Genomic DNA, 20,000 nt, shown 5'->3' with positions numbered 1-20,000 from the left:
TACCCACCTTACCCAGTCGCACCCAGCTGTCCCTGGTTTCTGTGTCCTTTTCTCCTGACAAAGTGCAGAACTTGCTGTCAAACCTCGACTCAGATTCTGCAACCGATCCAGACGGCATCAGCCCATGTGTCCTAAAAACCTGCTCCTCTGCTCTTGCTCACCCTCTCTCTGTTCTATTCACCCTCTCATGTGCTCAAGGTCATCTGCCATCTGTTTGGAAATCAGCAAACATTACCGCTCTGCATAAAAAAGTTGCAAAAACAGACCCCTGCAACGACAGACCAACTCCCAATCATCAGCAAAGTTATGGAATCCATCATCGCTTCAGACATTTCATCCTTCCTCTTTTCCAATGGCATGAATTTTGATCATCAATTTGGTTTAAGACCAGGTCACTCTACCCTGGATATGCTGCTTCTGCTCTCCCAACAATGGATGGAGGTCCTCGATGCCAGACATGAAATCAGAGCCATTTCCATAGACATATTGTTGTGGTGCCGGGTTCGGTGACGAGGACGACCGCTAGACGGAGCAGTTGGACCATCTCCCACCGAACACCGGAATTGAAGATCGTCACTCCGGATAACTCCGAAGTCGACGGGTCCTTCATGGACCGTGGACGCCAATATTTCGACCGCACGGTTAGGGTCTTTTTGTCTGATTCCAATTTACCTAAGTAGCCTCGCGGTCTAGCTCCAGGGAAAACCACACCCTCGGCCGGCTTTGTCCGAACCGAGTCGCTGTTACCGACTCAGATCCGGCGTAACCGAGCGGGAATTACCAAAGCCGCGCCGGCCCAAATGACAATTCACGGCACAGTTAGCCTTCCTAATACTCAAGCCCGAACCATACTGGGTCAATGAAAGAAAACACAGACAACGAACTGGAACATTTAACAGTTATTTATTTACAATGTAAGAGGGAGGGAAACAGAGCAGAATTGACCACAAATATGATGTAGGCAAATGTACAAGGCAATCACTTAAACGATTTCTACTTATCAGACTGGCCACAGACAGACACATACACCCAAAAAGAAATGGACCTTGTGGGTCTTTATTCGGCCCTTCAGCTCGGGATGGAAGGCGAGCTGAGGGTCAGAGTCTGGCCGGGTACCTGGCCGCCTCGTGCGGTTTTACCGACTCCAATCCACCACGGTGGGACTCGAACCCATGACCCGGAATCCAACGAGCCCACGATCCTGGCTGCCACGAACGACTATCTACGACACGAGCACCATGAAACATCTCCACCACGAGCACCAACACGACCACCGACCACCAAGGAACCTCGAAAAAGACCGCAGACCCGACCAAAGACCAGACCAGACCAGATCTTGCTGAGACAGCTCACCACTTTTCTTATCCCTGACCCGGGTGGGTGGAGGGATCCGCTCTGAGGTAACTCGCCTCCGGATTGGTCGTGGGGTGTCGGCGATCGGTGTCCTCCCCTCATTGGACGAGGCGAACATTCCATCTGGTTGGGGTGGGGTCGGCTCTGAGGTGATCTCACCCCAGATTGGACAAGGGGAACATTCCATCTTGCTGGGGCGGAGTTGGCCCTGAGGTGATCTCACCCCCGATTGGACGAGGGGAACATTCCATCTTGTTGGGGTGGGGTTGGCTCTGAAGGAGTGCAGGGGGGATTTAGTGCAGAAGACTAACTCGAAAGAAACTCACAGCGCACACATGAAATTCCCATTAGACATAGGGGAGAGATTCTAACTACCCACATATACTTAACGAAATAACTAAACTTTGGGTCAACTGTATGTATGAAGGTGAATGGTTTCCAGATTCGTAACAATATCGCGTGCTTTCAATACAGTCTGGTACCCTGCCCTGCTCACCAAATTCTCTTCCTGTGGTATCCAAGGCCATCTCCACTCATGGCTCGCAGACTTCCTCTCCTGTCGCAGACAACGTGTGGCCCTAAATGGAGTTCTCTAATCCCCTCTTCCTGTCCAGGCTGGAGTTCCTCAAGACAGTGTTCTGGGCCCTGTTCTTTTTCTGGTTTTCATCAATGATCTCTATGACTCTCTGGAAAATCCTCTTTATCGCTTTGCTGATGACTCCACCCTCTGCCGTACCATCTGTAATCCCTCAGATCGGCAAGCAGCAGCCTTTTCACTCTCTGCAGTTGTGGATAAAATCACCAACTGGTCCAACACGTGGAACATGTCTTTCAATCCTGACAAATCTCACACACTCACTCTGTCTCTCCGAAAGGACCATCTGGAAAACACCCCCCCCCCCCCCAATCTACTTTCTCAACAATCCTTTTGAAGAAGTCCTTTCATTCAAGCTTCTGGGTCTCACTATCTGCCATGATCTTTCCTGGGAAAGCCACATTTCCAAACTGGCTTCCAAAGCCAGTTGCAGACTGGGCATCCTCCGTCGTGCAAAGTCCTTCCTCGGCCCACCTGAGCTCCTGACCACATACAAAGCTTCGTCCGAAGCCTGATGGAGTACTGCTCTCCCCTCTGTGCTGGTGCTCCCGCCTCTCACCTTTCTCGGCTTCACTCTGTGGAAACCAAGGCATTTAAGATAATTGGTATGTCCCGCGGTGAGACTGAGTCTTTGGACCTCTCACTCTCTAACCGCAGGCAGGTCAGTGGTTTTTCTGTCTTCTAGCGTCTCCTCTCCGGAGACAGTAGATGACCAAATGTGGACACCAAAAAAAACATTCCTGGGTACATTTTGAAGTGTGTTTGGGGTCATTGTCCTGAAGCAAGACCCATGACCTTCGCTGGAGACCCAGCTTTCTGACACTGGGTTGAACATTGCACCTCCATAGGGTCATTCCGTGCCAACTCACCTAAGGGTCCCCAGGTCACCTCCTCAGATTTTGCTGGAAAAATTATTAAATGTAGATCTATATGGCTCGACCCACCATGCAAAAGATTAGCTTTCAATTCCTCATAGTTTAAAAAATATCTCTCCTAGAGACCTTTGAAATTTAGCCCTAAAAATGCCAAATGTGAAAAACGCATTTTTTCCCAACTTCAGTGGCTTATTTTATAATGGACTCCTCTAGAAAGCTAATATTGCAAATATGTAGTAATTGTCATCCAAATTTTTCAATTATGACATCAGCTAGCTTCTGGGATGCATATTTCTCACTCTATAGGATGCTAAAAATGACTTTTTGGCCAAAACGAGCTAAAATAAGGTGAAACTATAGGAGCCCTCCTGAAAATATGGAACAACTTAGAATTTTTTCCTCATAATACAGTGATTATAGGGTCATTATCTATCCATAGATACATTTTTTTGCTGGGATAATACAGTTCGGTGATTAATTATAAAAGTTTTAACATAAGCCTCCGAGGGCTCTAAAATGGACCAATTTTGTCCCCTGGTTTGACCATGTGGCTCAGGGTTTAGGATCTTCATTTTTTTTCTAAAGATTGCCTCATATAAGATGTGTCTACTGACCTAATAATTTTATCTAATGCCCATGACTTCATAGTAAAATTAATTTTTATTTACATGCACGTTTTTTTTTAATAATTATTCACTTTTTCATATTCAGAAGTTGATAAATCTTAAATGGAACTATCCAGGAAAGAGTTTCTGCAGAATTTTAAACTGGTATACAAATCTACCTCAGACAAGAATGACCCCATAATGCCTGGGTAATCTCATGATTTCATGATGCCATGCACACATTGAAGGCAACCCCAAAATGTCACTGAACCTCCATGTTTGACTGTGGGGAAGGTGTTCTTTTCTTTGAAGACTTCATTTTGTTTTCTGTAAATAGAGATGATGTGCTTTACCAAAAAGCTCTAATCTGGTCTCATTTGTCCACTGGACATTCTCCCAGAATGATTTTGGCTTGTTCAGGTGTGTTTTGGCAAACTCCAGTCAGGCTTTCTTTTGGCTGTCTCTCAGCAATGGGGTCCTCCTGGGTCTCCTACCATGGAACCCCCTTTCATTGAGTTGGTGTCGGATGGTGTGAGTTGAAACTGTTATACCTTGTGTCTGAAGGTCAGCTTGAATCTGTTTGGCAGTTTGTCGAGGTGCTTTCTCCAACATTCGAAAAATCCTTCGATGCAATCTTCGATCAAGTTTTCTCTTGTGGCCATGTCCAGGGAGGTCGGCTGCATTGCCATGGGCCTTAAACTTCCTGATAACATCGTGGACGTGGGTTCATCAAAGTCTCTGGAGATGGACTTGTCGCCTTGAGATTGTCTCTGCTTGGTTACAATCTTGTGTCTGACCACCTCAGACAAGTCTGGTTTTATTTATTTTCTCCATGCTCATTGTGGTACACACAGTGACACAAAACAGCAGAATGACTCCTTTTCTCCATTCAAACTGGTTGAATGAGTGATTGTTATATTGCAGGCACCTGCAACTTACCGCAGGTGAGTTCAGTTCCAAAGTAAAGGAGAATCACCTGCTTGAAATCTAATTATTTCAAACAACTTCTAAAAGGTGCCAATAATATTATCCAGGCCATTTTAGGATTTTTGTGTGGCATAAGCTCAGATTTTATTTTTTCAGCTTCTTTGTTTTGTTTTGTTCCACTGTAAACCAAAGAAATACATTTGTGGATACCAAAATATTTTTTATTTTCAACAATTTTCTGGAAGAAATGGTGCATTATTTGAAAAAAATGCAATGGTGCCAATATTTTTGGCCGTGACAATATTTAAACACTAAAAACACAAATCACCTTTTTTGCACTTCCAAAACCTTCAGTTTAGCTGCACTTGCGGAGGGGGGGGGGGGTGGGAGAGGGCAACGTATGCTAACCGATGTGGATAGCAAGGAGAAGCTGACATTTCGAGTGTTAACCCTTCGTCAAACCCTTCCACCCATAAAAGGTGGAAAAAGGTCTGATTTAATGCACCAGGCTATAAAGCAACAAAAGGTGAAAAAATTGAAAGGGGGTGTAGACTTTCTTTCAGCACTGTAATCTAGGCTCGTGGAAGAGTTAGAATTGGTATACTGAACGGATCAGGACACAACAGTGCAAAAGGAACAGTTGAAAGAGAGGGGAAACGCCAACAGCAGAGTTGAAGGCCAAGACAGACAGACCTGGACAAACAATGGGTGTGGGGAGGAATGAGGGGCAGGAGAAGATGCATCGGATGGACAAACTTGATACAGGTGGAAACTCTGGAAACAGATGGAAACGTGAGACAGATAGAAAAGTGAAAACTAAAATTTGGAAGGAGGAAGAATTGAGGTTTGTTGGGGGAGGGAGGGGTTGTTTAATGAGGGTAGAAAAGATCATGGTTTTAGATTGCGGATGATCTGAGATGGTGGTGAATAACTGTCTTGAATACCTGGAGGGAATAATGAGATTGAAGAGAATGGGGAAGTTGGCTCCACAGGTAGGGGGGATAGAGGAATGAATGAGTGGAGTTGAGCAGTGATCTTGGATTTAGATAGCTTCAACAAAAGGGGGTTGATGTGGACCATGTTTACCCTGTAAAATCCTGGGGGAGACAAAGCATGGAAAGCAGAGTGTGCAAGACCAGAAAGGAGGTGGTCGAAGACAAAGACCACCAACCTGTCTGTGGTGGCATGGGGGTAGATCCATGGCTGTCTATCTGTCTGTGTCTCGTTTTTTTTCTGTCTGTCCATCACACTATGTCCTAACTTGTGTGCAGAATTCTAACTAACAAATCATCACACTTGTGCAGAATTTCACCAAATTTGGTAGTTATGATCACCACATGGCAAGAAGGTGCGAGAGCAGTATCATTCTTGCCCCCCCCCCACCCCCTTGGGTGGGGTAAAAAGGTGAAATTCCAAAAATGCAATCACAGGCCCTGTTTTAATAACATATTTAATGAAACTTTGTATATGCAATGAACATTTGGGTTCACATGAAATATAGAACTTTTTTTTTTGTTGTTGACATCCAGTTCATCTCCCAGGGGTGGTTTTTGGGCCATGGGGTCAAAACAGAAAAAACTTTTTAAACTCAAAATTAGATATTGGGTCCTTCCTGGTGTAACTGTTTGCCATCTTTCAACTTTGCCTTTGGTGGGACACGTGTGGATTTGTGATGGCATGCCATCAACTTTGCTCAATTCTTTTTATTATTATTATTATTTTTTTTTTTTTAAGCAGTTGGCCGATGTCACTTTTATTAGTGCAAGAGTGTGTTGAAAAGCAATGCCTTCTATTCGTTTTCTCCAAAACAGGTAAAGATATTCGAATGAAACAAAGCGCATTTCACACATTAGTTCTTCCTGCCACTGCTCATGAAGTTTTGTGATTCTGACACTTGATGTCTCGGTGCTGTGTTCGTCAAGATGGCAGATGGGCAGCACAAAATTGTCAGTGTTGTGAAGCGCTGGAGATTAGTTGGGATGACTGACTGGAGATGAGAGTTACGTGCACCATTGTGCTCCTGAGAGTAAGACGGTCAACGTAGTGCTGCCATTAAGGATCACCCCCCCTCCCACCCCTAAGTTTGCTCTGCCAGATTTTCATCTTTTCCCCAAACTTAAGAAACACCTTCATGGATAACATTTTTCCTCTGATGATTGTCAAGGCTGCTGTGAAGTGCCAGTTAAGTTATCAGGGTTCACAGTTCTCTCATGACTGCATTACAAAGCCACTTGAACATTGGTAGAAATGTGTAGATCGCACTGGTGATTATGTGGAGAAATATATATATATATATATATATATATATATATATATATATATATATATATATATATATATATATATATATATATATACACACATACACGAGGTGTGTTCAAGAAGTATCCAATCATCATTTTTCGTGCGTAAACAAATGAAGCTAGTGAGGCGTGGTTTGGTGCACATATGTAGGCGATCCTAATCCGTATGTGTGAATATTTTCCCGCATGCAGTCGCTGTCAGTCGCCGACAGACCGCCGATGAGTGAGGAAGTGTGATTGAGCGCCGTCGGATTTTCATTTTTGACAAAATGACGGTTCACTGTGGTCTCATTGCCAGTGATCACTGTGTTGAAGAAGTTGGGATCGATGTTCACAGTCTCCAGCATGTCCTGTGCAATCTCCAAACGGAGTTGCTTCTGCTCGATCGTTAGCAGCTTTGGCACGAACTTCGCTGATATTCTCCTTAAGCCCAAATCCTCAGTCACAATGGAATGAACGGATCCAATGCTGATGCCCGCCTCGTCTGCAAGTTCTCTGATTGTGATTCGACAATCCTGCATCAGCAGGGTCCTCACTTGGTCAATGACGATCTCATTTCGGGATGTTGAGGGCCTACCAGAACGTGCTTCACTTTCCACTGATGTGCGACCATCTTTGAAGTGGTTGTACCACTCTTTTATCTGTGTGGTGCCCATTGCTTCGTTCCCGAACACCTGTTGAATCTTGCGGATCGTTTCCACTTGGGAATCGCCAAGCTGAACAAAATTTGATGCAGTAGCGTTGTTCAAGTTTTTTTTCCATCATTTTGTCAAAAACGAAAATGTTCCCCATAATGCACAAATGCCAACCCTCCCGATTTCATCGGGAGGCTTCCGAAAATTCACCCAAACTCCCGCCCTTACGATCACTATCCTTATCCTCCCGAAATTTTGATATTTTTGCACTGTTCACTAATCAGAATGTACTAGTATGAGAATTGAATGAAAAGCATCGTCTGCTACGTATAGCATGTGGTAACTCCATAACGTTCGCTGCCCACCAAATTGTACGTAAAAAATTGCAAATTCAAATGAGGAGCAGCGAAACATTGGGTCTGGATCTCGCTTATGCGATCATGCACTGAGATTTAGTGCATGCGGTATGTGTGCAATACAGTGCATGCGGTATGTATGCACAGTGTATATGCATGCGATACGCTCACTGCATGCAGCTGGGCCCCGTACCAGCCCGGCGGTCGCGACCACCGTGCGGTGTTTAACAGCCGCTAGAGTTCTACGAGTCGCGCTGCAGCTGTGGAACATCGACTTCGAAGTTACCGATGCTTCAAGCCCTCGATGTTGATTACGAAATGGCAGAAAAGAAGCTTACGAAGACCAAGAAATGGTCTCAGAAGTACAAGACCGAATACAGTCTCCAATACCCGTGTATTCGAAAGTCTGAAAGAGGAATTCATCATGCGTATTGTACAGTATGCGGCGTTGATATTTCAGTTGAGCACGGAGGTCGCGATGATATTCGGAAGCACGTTGGAAGCAAACGGCACACAGACATTGCAAAGGAGAGATCTTCGAGCACGAGTACCGGTACACTTCTGAATTATTTCACCAAACAAGGGACAAGCGAGGAAGAGGATGTTACCCGAGCGGAACTTCTCTTTAGTGGATTTATTGTGGAACATAACTTGCCCATATCAGTCTCAGATCATGCTGGACCTCTATTTCAAAAGATGTTTCCAGATTCAAAAGTTGCTTCAAGGTACGGATGTGCAAGAACAAAAACTTCAGCAATAATTGGTGAGTTGTCAAATGTTACTGCTTCATCTATTGCCGATATTGCTAGACTAGCTCCATTTAGCCTAGCTACAGACGGTAGCAATGACAGTGGTGAGGCCCAGCTATATCCTGTCCTGATTTCGTACTATGACAACAGTGCTGGGATTGTGAAGCAAGGTTTGCTAAGTTTGCCTGCGTGCAAACAAGATTCCACTGGAGAAAACATTTTCAAACTGCTTGATCATGAGTTCAGTGACAGGAAAATTCCGTGGAGAAATTGTGTTTCCTTTTGTGCTGATAATGCCTCTGTCATGGTGGGCAAGCACAAAGGAGTCGCTGCTTATATCCACAAACAAAATCCAGAGTGCTACATCATGGGATGCCCTTGCCATATGATGCACAATACGGCCAAGAAGGCGGCTCAGGCCTTACCCATTGAATTAGATGACTTTCTCATCGATATTTACTACTACTTGGACAAAAGTAGTAAACGCGTCAAAGGAGTGAAAGCACTGCAAGAACTCTGTGATGCCCCGACACACAAGATTCTGAAGCATGTCGCAACACGGTGGCTGTCCCTTGGTCAGTGCCTAGACAGGCTGATTGAACAGTGGGAGCCACTTCGCCTCTTCTTCAAAGAAGAAGTACGAAGAAAAATGCAACCAACTGTAGCCAAGACTCTAACAACGAGCAAGAAGGACGGCACTGTATCTACTGCCAGTACTGGCACTGCAGGATCAAGCACTAGTGGAGCAGCATTCACCACTACCACTGCAGTATCTGCTGCGAAGAAGACAGCAGGGACAGCACCAAAACCAATGCTGAGAGCAGGTAGCATCACCGGCCCTTCATCACGTTCATCTACAAAGCAGATCCCTTCAGAGTCGAGAAAGACTGTGATAGTCCCATCTACAGGCAAAGAAGGACCCAAGTTAAGTTCTGCTTTTGCCAAATCACTTGATAGAAGCTCAGCAAAACCTTCGAATCAGAGGTCTTCTTCCTTGGCTGCACCTACCTCAAGCTCTCTCCTCAAACGTAAAATTGGATCTGGTACTACGAGTCTGACCTCTTCTGCTGGCAGTAAACGTAAGTGATCGACCTGCGGCTAAGTGTACTACGAGTTCTACAACTAAAAGCGCATCTTCCTCAAACACTGTGCAGGAATCTAGAGAAAAACGTGTCAACAGGATGTTCTTGTCTCCACAAACAAAACTCTATTGCTTCTTCCTTCGATATGCTAACAAGCTTTTTGAGAAGGGGAATCTTCTGCTCCAAAGAGACGAACCCTGTATTCATATCCTGCACGGAGAATTGAATGGTCTTCTGAAAGATATCTTCGTACGGTTTTTGAAACCATCGGTGTCATTGGTTGCTCTGGTAAATGTACCCTTCTCTGACAGAAATCATCAGAAGAATGATGAGGACCTCATGATTGGGAACGATGCCAAACTGTATATAAGGGAACAAAGGAGTCTCAAGAAATCCACCTTCACTCTGAGTGAGTCAGACATCCAAGGTTTCTTCAGTGCAGTTCGCTCATATTATGTGAAAGCCTGCAATTACATCTTCAAAACCTGGCCGCTAGATGATGAATTAGCCAAGCATGCTCAGGTGCTGGATGTTAAGCTACACCAAGAAGTGGGGTTTGACTGTGTGGAGTTTTTCATCAAGAAATTCCCCTGTCTGTTCAGTGGCGGTGATAGTGACATAGACAGTCTTGAGAGTGAATTCGCTCACTACCAGGCAGATGCCTCCATAGCTACAATTGCTACTGAGACAGTGAGAGTGGATGAGCAGTGGCATCGGATTTCACAGCTCACAGATCCCTGCACTGGTGCCAAGAAGTATCCTAATTTGAGCAAAGTGATGAAGGGAATCTTGGTCATTCCTCATTCGAACGCATCATGTGAGCGGGCACTCAGTCTTGTACGGAAGAATCGTACTGAATTTCGTCCCAATTTGAGTGTCAAAACCCTGGAAGCTCTCTTAATTGAAAAACTAGCTCATAGCACCCCTTGCTACCAGAGAGAATACAGCAAAGACATAATCAGAAGGGCTAAAAGAGCCACACAGCTGTCACTCAGCAAAGCTGCCATGGAAAAAGCAAGCAGCAGTAGTACCAGCCAGTAAGGTAAGAAAAATATTGTTTCTTTTGTGCTTTTTGTTAATCTTTGATTGTCCCCTAACTTACTGATATTAACATACATGTAACATTAAAAAGTGCACAATTTTCCCCTTTTTTTGTTCAAAAAGTGGGAATTCTTAACATGTTAAATGCTCCAAAATAGGGCTCAGAGGGCACTAGAGAGCGTCTAGAACCCCAGAGCTTCCAGGGCCCTAAGGCGGGCCCTGGATCCCGCCGCAAGGGTCGAGCACTCCGCGCTCGAGATGTGCGCTTTGCGCACATTATTTGGTGTCGGTTGCAAATCCTCCCTAATTCTGATTTCCAAAAGTTGGCATCTCTGCATAATGGTTTTAGATTTATGCCTTGCACATGTTGAATGTGCAAGGCAAGAAGGAGTCTGCAAAACTGATGAAGCAGAGAGGGCAATGGACGTGTTTATGGACATCCGAGCTGAGAAAGGTGATATCATTAAAGCAGGCTGTGATCTTTTCATGCTCATGTTCCATGGGAAATCCTCCAAAGACTTGGAAGACTTGAGATTCGACATATTCAGCAAGCGAGCTGCTACTGGGAGCATAAAACCTGAGAAACTCCCTCCGACAACAGGAGCTGCAGCTCAGCACTCTCTTCGAGCTTACCTCCAGACTAGAGACTGGCTGATACTGCACAGTCCATCGTTGGATGCCCGTGACTATGGATGGCAACTCACTGAGCAAGGATATGCACCAGTCCCTTCGACAGACCCCATTGCACCAGACTACCTCCTGACGTTTGCCAGCTGCAACTGTGCGGGGGACTGCAGCTCACTCAGGTGCTGCTGTAAAAAGCAAGGAGTCAAGTGTATTTCTGCTTGTGACATCTGTCATGGTAACTCTTGCCTGAACATAAACCAGCTGGATGACAAGAGGAGTGAGGAAGATACTGGGGAGTTTGATGAATAAGGTTGTAAAAGCTGACGAAGCAACATTTCCATTGAGCACAGTTCTGTTAAAAATGTCAATAAAATACATTTTATATGATCAAGGAGTGTTTTTTTTTTCAAAAATAATGGTTGGAATCAATTCAGCACCCCAAAAAACCCCAAGTTAGACATCCCACAAGTCAATATTGGCAAAAGTCAATTTTCCGATTTTTTATTTATTTATTTATTTTTTTTCGTGCAGGCCCTCTGAGCACCCGAACTTTGATTGGCTCCCCAGAATTTTCCACAAGGATTTGGGTTTGCACTAATTGATAGGTGTTTGTAGACACCTCAATGAATACGTGAGTGAAGAAATTTTTTGGTAAGCAATTTTTTTATGGGCAATGACACCTGGAAAGAGCATGTCACGGGAAAGGTGGCTATTGGTAACCAAGGTTTGAAGAACTGCTGGGGTGAACACGAAGGTGGTAGTGAAACAGATTTGCTATAGAAGCGCATAACTCGTGTTCTCATCCCACACACTCCCGAATCAATGCCCTAACATCCTCTGCATTCCCTGTTAAATTAAATCAAGTTAAATTCTGTCTCCTCATGCTCCTTGTTCGAACCAGCCCACCAATCGGGTGACCAGCTCCATCAATGGTCATTCTGAATTCACCATTCGCCGTCCTTCATGCAAATGCATGTTCGAATGTCTTGTCACACCCCCAAACCAACAGTTTGTGCATGTTGAATGAAAGTGTGGAATAAATGAAGAATAACCTTCAACAAAAATATCTCACCTGCAAGCAATGTAAAAGTTTCCCTGAAACGGCCCAACAATGTCATTATTTTGGCACTCTTAACCAAATAATCGGACTTGAGTAATACATGACATCATTTGAATGGCCATGCACACAAAATATCACTATTTTTCATTGAATATTGTTCATTGCTGTCTGTGCAGATGTACCTTGTAATAATGTTCGACCTTTTGTTTCACATCGTTTGATGTCTCCATTATCCCTCATTTTAATTTTGCAGGTCACCAGTGATTTTAATGTTTTTAATTTTTGTTTTTGTTGTTGCTGCTGTGTGTCTTTCATGCAAACACCCACCCATCCCGTGTGGATATTATTTTATGGTAAGTTTTGTCTTTAACAACACATAATGTTCATATTTTGTCTCCTGTTCCTCCTTTCATCGTTTGCACATTTGCTTCCACTAGCATGGACACCCATGCTGTATGCCGGACAATTTTGAACATTCCAGTGCTGGTTAAAATATGACAGCTGGAGATGTTTCTTCAGTGAGAAAGAAAATGAAGGTTTTTATTTTTTCCGAATGGCAGGTTCAGCTCACTCACCTGAATGCGCAGAAAGCAGACATCATGAAGAACCTGTCTCTGTACTATTGTACTTTTGTGGATGTAATGGACTACAAGGTAGGTTTGTTTTAATTTTTTTTGTTTGGTTGTTTTGTCTCTCTCTCTCTGTCTCTGTCTCTGTCTCTGTCTCTGTCTCTGTCTCTGTCTCTGTCTCTGTCTCTGTCTCTGTCTCTGTCTCTGTCTCTGTCTCTGTCTCTGTCTCTGTCTCTGTCTCTGTCTCTGTCTCTGTCTCTGTCTCTGTCTCTGTCTCTGTCTCTGTCTCTGTCTCTGTCTCTCTCTCTCTCTCTCTCTCTCTCTCTCTCTCTCTCTCTCTTTTTTTACTTGAAAATTGAATTGGTTTCTTCTCTTCTTTTTTTTCCACTCTTGTATATAATCCTTTGCTTTGTTGGATTGAATTTTTATCCTTTATACATTTTAAATAAAAGGACATAAAAGTCTCTCTTTCTCTCTTTCTCTCTTTCTCTCTTTCTCTCTTTCTCTCTTTCTCACTGTTTCCTCTCTCTCTCTTTCTCTCCTGTCTCCTCTCTCTTTCTCTCCTGTCTCCTCTCTCTTTCTCCCTGTCTGTCTCTCTCTCTCTCTCTCTCTCTCTGTCTCTCTCTCTCTCTCTCTCTGTTCCTCTCTCTCTCTCTCTCTCTCTCTCTCTCTCTCTCTTTCTCTCTCTCTCTCTCTCTCTCTCTCTCTCTCTCTCTCTCTCTCTCTCTCTCTCACATACACAATACAACCAGTCTTACTCAAATGTTATTGTCAGGTACAGTGTTTTCAGGAAGTATTTACACCCCTCGACTTTTGTCACATTTTGTTGTTACAGCCTGAATTGAAATGGATTATATTAAAAAAACATTTCACCGATCTACACAAAATACCCCATAATGACAAAGTGAAAACATTTTTTGCGAAATTTTTATAAATTCATTAAAAATGAAAAGCTGAAATGGCTTGCATCAATAAGTATTCATCCCCGTTGCTATGACACTCCAAATTAAGCTCAGGTGCATCACATTTCCTTTGATTATTTATCCTTGGGATGTTTCTACAACCTGATTTGAGTGCATCTGTGGCCAATTAAATTTATTGGGCATGATTTAGAAAGAAACACCTTTCTATACAGGATCCAACAGTTGACAGTACATGTCAGAGCAGAAACTTTACCATGAAGTCCAAGGAACTGTCTGTAGAACTCTGAGATACTGTAGAATTTTGAGGAGGCATAGATCTGCAGAAGGGTAGAAAACAATTACAAGTGTGTTGAAAGTTCCCAAGAGCACAGTGAGCTCCATCATTACAAAATGGAAAGATTATGGAACTACGCAGACTCTTCTTCGAGCTGGCCGTCCAACCAAACTAAGCAACTGGGCAAGAAGGACGTTGGTCAGGGGGGTGACCAATAACCCAATGACCACTCTGACAGAACTATAGAGTTCCTTGGTTGAGAAGGGAGAAATTGCAGGAAAGACAAAAATCTCTCAGCACTTCACAAATATAGGCTTTATAGGAGAGTGGCCAGATGGAAGCCACACCTGAGAAAAAGGCACATGACAGCATACCTGGAGTTTGCTTAAAATAAAATAAAACACCAGAAAGACTTTGACAGCATAAGGCAAAAAGATTCTGTGGTCTGATGAGATGGAAATGGAACTCTTTGACCTGAATGCAAAGCGCTACATCTGGCAAAAACCGAGCACAGCTCATCACCCATCTAACACCATCCCCACCGTGAAGCATGGTGGTGGCAGTATCATGCTATGGGGATGCTTTTCAGTGGCATGGACGAGGAGACTTGTAAAGAGAGAGGGAACAATGAGTGAAGCTAAATACAGGCAAATCCTTGAGGATAACCTGCTTCAGAGTGCAAAAGACCTATGACTGTGGTGAAGATTTACATTCCAACAGGACAATGACCCCAAGCATACAGCCAAAGCAACACTGGAATGTCTTCAGAACAAGAACGTGAAAGTCCTTGAGTGGACCAACTAAAGCTTGGACTTGAATCCCATTGAGAATCTGTGGAAATACTTGAGGATTGCTGTTCACTGACATTCCCCATCCAACTTGACAAAGCTTGAGCAAATCTGCAAGGAAGAATGGAAGAAAATCCCCAAATATAGATGTGTAAAGCCGATAGACATATCCAAGAAGACTCGAAGCTGTAATTGCTGCCAAAGGTGCTTCGGCAAAGGATTGACTCAGGAGGCTGAATGGTTATGGAGATTAGATATTTCTGTATTTCCTTTTCACTAACTTTGTAAAAATTTCTAAAGACATGTTTTCACTTTATCATATTATAGGGTATTTTTTGTAAATTGGTGACAAATATTTTTAATTTTATCCACTTTAAATTCAGGCTGTAACACAACAAAATGTAACAAAAGTGGAGGGATGTGCGTACTTTCTGAAGGCACTGCAGTTAACACTATTATTTATATACAAGAAAATCAGCCCTCATGTGCAAGTTCCACAATTAGTTCTAAATCTGTGCAAAAATTTGAAAAAATGCAAACTTATGAAAGCCTTTATTTCTTTTTATGGAAGTACACTGAATTTTTTTTCTCCCACAGGACCATGTCTCAGAGCTGTTGAACTTCCTGGATGCTTGTCAAATCCACTATGACATCGTGAGTTTATCTTATATAAAGTTCAGGCCCCCTAACAAACGGACGCCAACGTTGTCAGACGGAATGAAAACCCGTCATTCTTGTTTTAAAAACAACTAAAATTGATGAAAAAGCGGCCGAAATTGAAACCAACACAGTAATTACGGTTGCAATAGCAGATATAATTGAAACCAACACGTTCATTCTACACACAAGAACAGTCGTGACAGACACAAAAACGGACAATCCCGAAATAGATTGGTGGGGAACTGAAGCAAGATTGGTTATTTCCATCGCGAAACGTCCGAGAGCGAAACAAAAGCGGTTCATTCCGGTTACTGTAGTGCGAACAAGATGGCGGATGCAGTCGAACGACCTGTTACGGCATGTAAATTTTTAGTGCTTGTGCCTCGAACATAAATGTAATATAGATAATATATAGTGGGTAGTACCTGATGTAGTTTTAACAATTTATTAAACCGAATTTTGTTGTGATGATAATGTTTGGTTTGCCTGTATTTCGAGCCCCCGAGTGAAGGATCGCTAGTTGTGTATGCCCAGTTCAACATAGGGGATCGTGTATGGGATCTTTTTTACAGTTTTTACTTCATATTAACTTTGTTATTTTATTGGAATTTGCAATTTGTTATTACTATCAAATTTACCTCTTGCAAATATAAACGATCAATCGTCACTGATCGCTGCAGCACGGGGGCACGACTTACACGAAATGTCAGCCAGACATTAAGTCAAGAGGGCGCATTTATCGCTGCTTGTATAATATCCCGTACCACAAACGGGTTTTCATTAACAGACATGATATATTCAAGACAATATATTCAAGGCAGACTACGTTAAAGTTAACTTACCATAACTTCAAGAACTTTTCAAACCGCCATGTTTTCCACGTTATGGTAACTGGAATGAATCGCTTTCGCTTCGGTCTCCGCCGTTTCACGACGGAAATAACCGATGTTGCTTCCATTCCCCACCGTTCTATTTCGGGATTGACCGTTCTTGTGTCCGTCACGACCATTCTTGTGTGAAGAATAAATGTGTTGGTTTCGGTTATATTTGCTATAGCGACCGTAATTACTGTGTTGGTTTCAATTTCGGCCGCTTTTTCATCAATTTTAGCTGTTTTTGTAACAAGAATAACGGGTTTTCATTCCGTCTGACAACATTGGCGTCCGTTTGTTAGGGGGGGGGGCCTGAAGTTCTTCAACTCTTTTTCATCGCCTCTTACCTATTTGGGTGTTTCTTGCAGGAAATTATTTGTATAAACATTTGCAGCTTTTTCATTCCTTGATTGATTTATTGTATTTGCAATCATTCTGCTTCCTTCTGTTAGCCCAAATATGAGGGGTGGCCTGGAAAAATAAAATAAAATTGATAACTCAAATTAATTTTAAAAATATATTAAACAACCTGGTTTTATTGAGAAACTCAGTAATTACCCTCATCTAAGGAGACGGTTCGTTTGTTCCTTTGTTTCTTTGTCTGTCTGTTTGTCCACACAGAACTTAAATGTTTTTCTCTGCAACTGCTTGTCGGATTGAGATGAAATTTTCACCATAGCAGCGACTACTCATGTAGAATGTTCCAATGATAATTATGACGTCGTAGGTCATGTGGTGTGGCAGCCATGTTGGAAAAAAAAGGAAAACCTTTGTATTTCTGTATCTCTGAAACCGCACCAAGTAAAAAATTGAAACTTGGCACACAGCAAATACTCATGGGGAATGTGTGCGATATATATTGCTATATTAATATTTCGGCACGCCCCTTTTTTTTGTTCCACCGTCAGATTTTTGTTACTGCATGAAATGAAACAAGCTTTGACATATATAGTCATGATATTATTGTCTTCCTTAAGAGGCCCCTCAAAATTCGTTTTGATGACTATGGTAGTTAAACCTATATTATTTTATATTATGTTATATATATTAATATTTCAGCATACCCCTTTTTTTGTTCCACCATCAGATTTTTGTTATTGCATGAAATGAAACAAGCTTTGACATACATAGTAATGATATTATTGTCTTCCTTAAGAGGCCCCTCAAAATTCGTTTTGATGATTATGGTAGTTAAACAGTTCATGTTCTCCATTTGCAAAATGGGAGGAATTATTGCACAAAAAAGAAATAAAAATGTTTCCCATTTTTTAGAGGACCACTAAGATGAGTTCGTAAAACCTTTTGTAGAGTATGTTATCATTAATCACTATACGCCATAGTAAATTGCTCATGTTATTGAGCTGTCAATAAGCTATCAATCATAGACATATAATAAACTCACTTGAGTATTCATATTGTTGCGAATTCGCGCCCGCCGGCGTGCGAACGGCCACGTGACTCGAATCGCGGCACGTCGCCCACCGGACGGACAATTCTGTCGTGACCCTCTCGGACTAACGCCGGGAGCTAGTCACGGGTGGGCCTTTCGGCCTCACCACGATCGTGCCAATCGGCCCCCCGCGTGGGATAGGGTTGCTCGCCAAATTCGACCTATCTAAGTACCCACGCGGCTGGTAGACCGGGCGATCGCACCTCGCCGCAGGTCGACTCCAGACACGGGCCGCTTAAGCGATCCATTCCATGCTATCGGGATAACCGAGCGGTGTTATCGTCGGCCTCGACGATTCCGATTAAGCCCACGACGATCCCGTGACGTGAAGCAAGATGGAGATTCAATTAAAGAAAAGACGAAGCGAAATGGGAAAACAGTTCAACATAATGCACATTTATTCACACCGACACAGAGCACACATATAGCAATTAAAACAATTATGCACAATAAGCAAATGTAATACGAAAAACAATAAAGCAACGACGACGCAGAGCTACGACCGACTACGCGAGCACACGGCAACACTTAACGGTTTTACTTCACCAGACTGGCGCCACACACACTCGTTTACACCAAACCCCAAAAGAAATGGAAGTCGCGACTTCCCTGATCCCGTCGAGTCCTCCTTCTGTGACCGCAACTCCGAGCCCCTCTGGCGTGCTCCGCGAGCTCGTGCCGCGTGTCGCTCGTGTGGTCCGCTCGACTGTACGGACGGGGTTTTGGGGAAACGGACGGGGTTCGTTCGGCGCTGTTTTCCGCGCTCGCGCATGGGTCAACGAAGCAAGGCAGGAACCACAAGCTCGCGACTCGAGCCAGAAGACGACCATGAAGACCAGCCCTCGACTAACCACTCACTCCAACTCTCGACCAACCAACCCAACAACCCTCAAGGTCCGTCCTGTTCGCCTTTTGTAGTGCGGGGCTCCGCCCTTCGCTCCGCCCTGTTTTTGGCCCCGCCTCCCTTCGAGCTTCTTGGAGAAGCCTCTCGAAGGGGGGCATGACCTCTCGCTTTCCCTCCACCCCGCGCCATGCGGGGGCCGGGGGGAGTCAGTCTTGGCGTGGAGCCAGGGAATTATTCCCCCAAAAAGAGGCCGCCACCCTTTCTCACCTTTGACCCCTGCATCGCCCCTCCTCCACACCGAGCGCGGAGAACCTCGACGGGAAAAACAGGCGGGAAAACCCCCGAGCATAGCCGTTGGTTTCTGTTTGTGCCCGGAGATCGTAACCGCACAGGGCCTGCTGAATGGCGAGTGGCGAAGATGTGGTAGCGTTGATGGTGGAGGTGGCGTGGTTGTAGTGTGGTTGGCGCTGTGGTGGGGATGGCGTGGTTGTTGAGATGCTGTTTGTTTGAAATAAAAGATAGAACAGAAAAATGGCTAACTCAAAGCGTCACAGCCCGGATGGATCACATAAAAAACCCCCATATACAACGGGTTTGGGCTAACTACACATGTACTTACAGAGATATCTCACCTACGGGACCTGAATGGTGGGTTGCGAATTTCCACAACCACAACAATATCTCTATTTCAATGCGTAATATCAAGCGGTACCTTCATGATGACCGAATAAAACCGGTCTCGATGTCCGTCCGTCCGTATATCTGTTCACAATCAAACCGATCGTGATGCGTTTTAAGGCTTTCCGAGAGCTTTGGAGAGATTACCTACACTCCCGCACGGTGCTGTTTTTATTATTCCTACTGCACTTCATGAGAACATTGATCGTGGATGAATGCGCAGATCCCAGGAGAACAACTATAGCTGTACAGAACAATTCATATTATCGATGGATAAAAATGATATTTAATTGATATTATAATAAATTGCTTATTTAAAATATCTTCAAATTTTGTGAGTTTTTAGTTTGTTGTGAAATATTAGGTCCTCTGGTCTCCGCATAGTGGCGTAGAGGCTTAAGTCGTACTTCTGTTTACTACCGTAGAAAATCACAGAACTATCCGATCGACAAGCTGTGAACAGTTTCAGAATCAGCTAAAATCTACAAGATATGAATATGTAGACGAAACTGATCCGGCCAGCTAAAATCTACAAGATATGAATATGTACACGAAACTGATCCGGCCTTTTTGATCACTTTAAAGGAGGGTGCCCTGTAATTATAATGCGCTCTATGGATCCTCCGGAACTCACGAATGGTACACGTTGTGTATTCACTAAACTACGTGGTAATGTCATTGAAGTGGAGCTACTGCGGGACAGTCGAAGGGGAAAACCTGAATGATAATCAATG

At 43.7% G+C, this 20,000-nt stretch overlaps 1 protein-coding gene across 5 annotated transcripts in view; it reads left to right on the top strand.

The window, feature by feature from the left end:
• The window catches only part of LOC147029871 (nck-associated protein 1-like), an 87,941-nt gene that overhangs the window by 17,098 nt on the left and 50,843 nt on the right, over nt 1-20,000 (top strand). For 3 of the 5 annotated variants that reach the window (XM_085873311.1, XM_085873309.1, XM_085873307.1), the window contains 2 exons: nt 12,769-12,861; nt 15,360-15,416. In XM_085873311.1, coding sequence (XP_085729437.1) covers nt 12,769-12,861; nt 15,360-15,416 — 150 coding nt within the window. The remainder of the gene's footprint in view (nt 1-12,768; nt 12,862-15,359; nt 15,417-20,000) is intronic. The other 2 variants (XM_085873310.1, XM_085873308.1) reach the window with 1 other exon arrangement.

The sequence above is a fragment of the Eptatretus burgeri genome, chromosome 3 (genome assembly GCF_056783735.1).
Source record: "Eptatretus burgeri isolate ZD-2024b chromosome 3, Ebu_testis_v1, whole genome shotgun sequence".
Lineage (NCBI taxonomy): Eukaryota > Metazoa > Chordata > Myxini > Myxiniformes > Myxinidae > Eptatretus > Eptatretus burgeri.
This window is presented reverse-complemented; position numbering and strand designations above follow the sequence as displayed.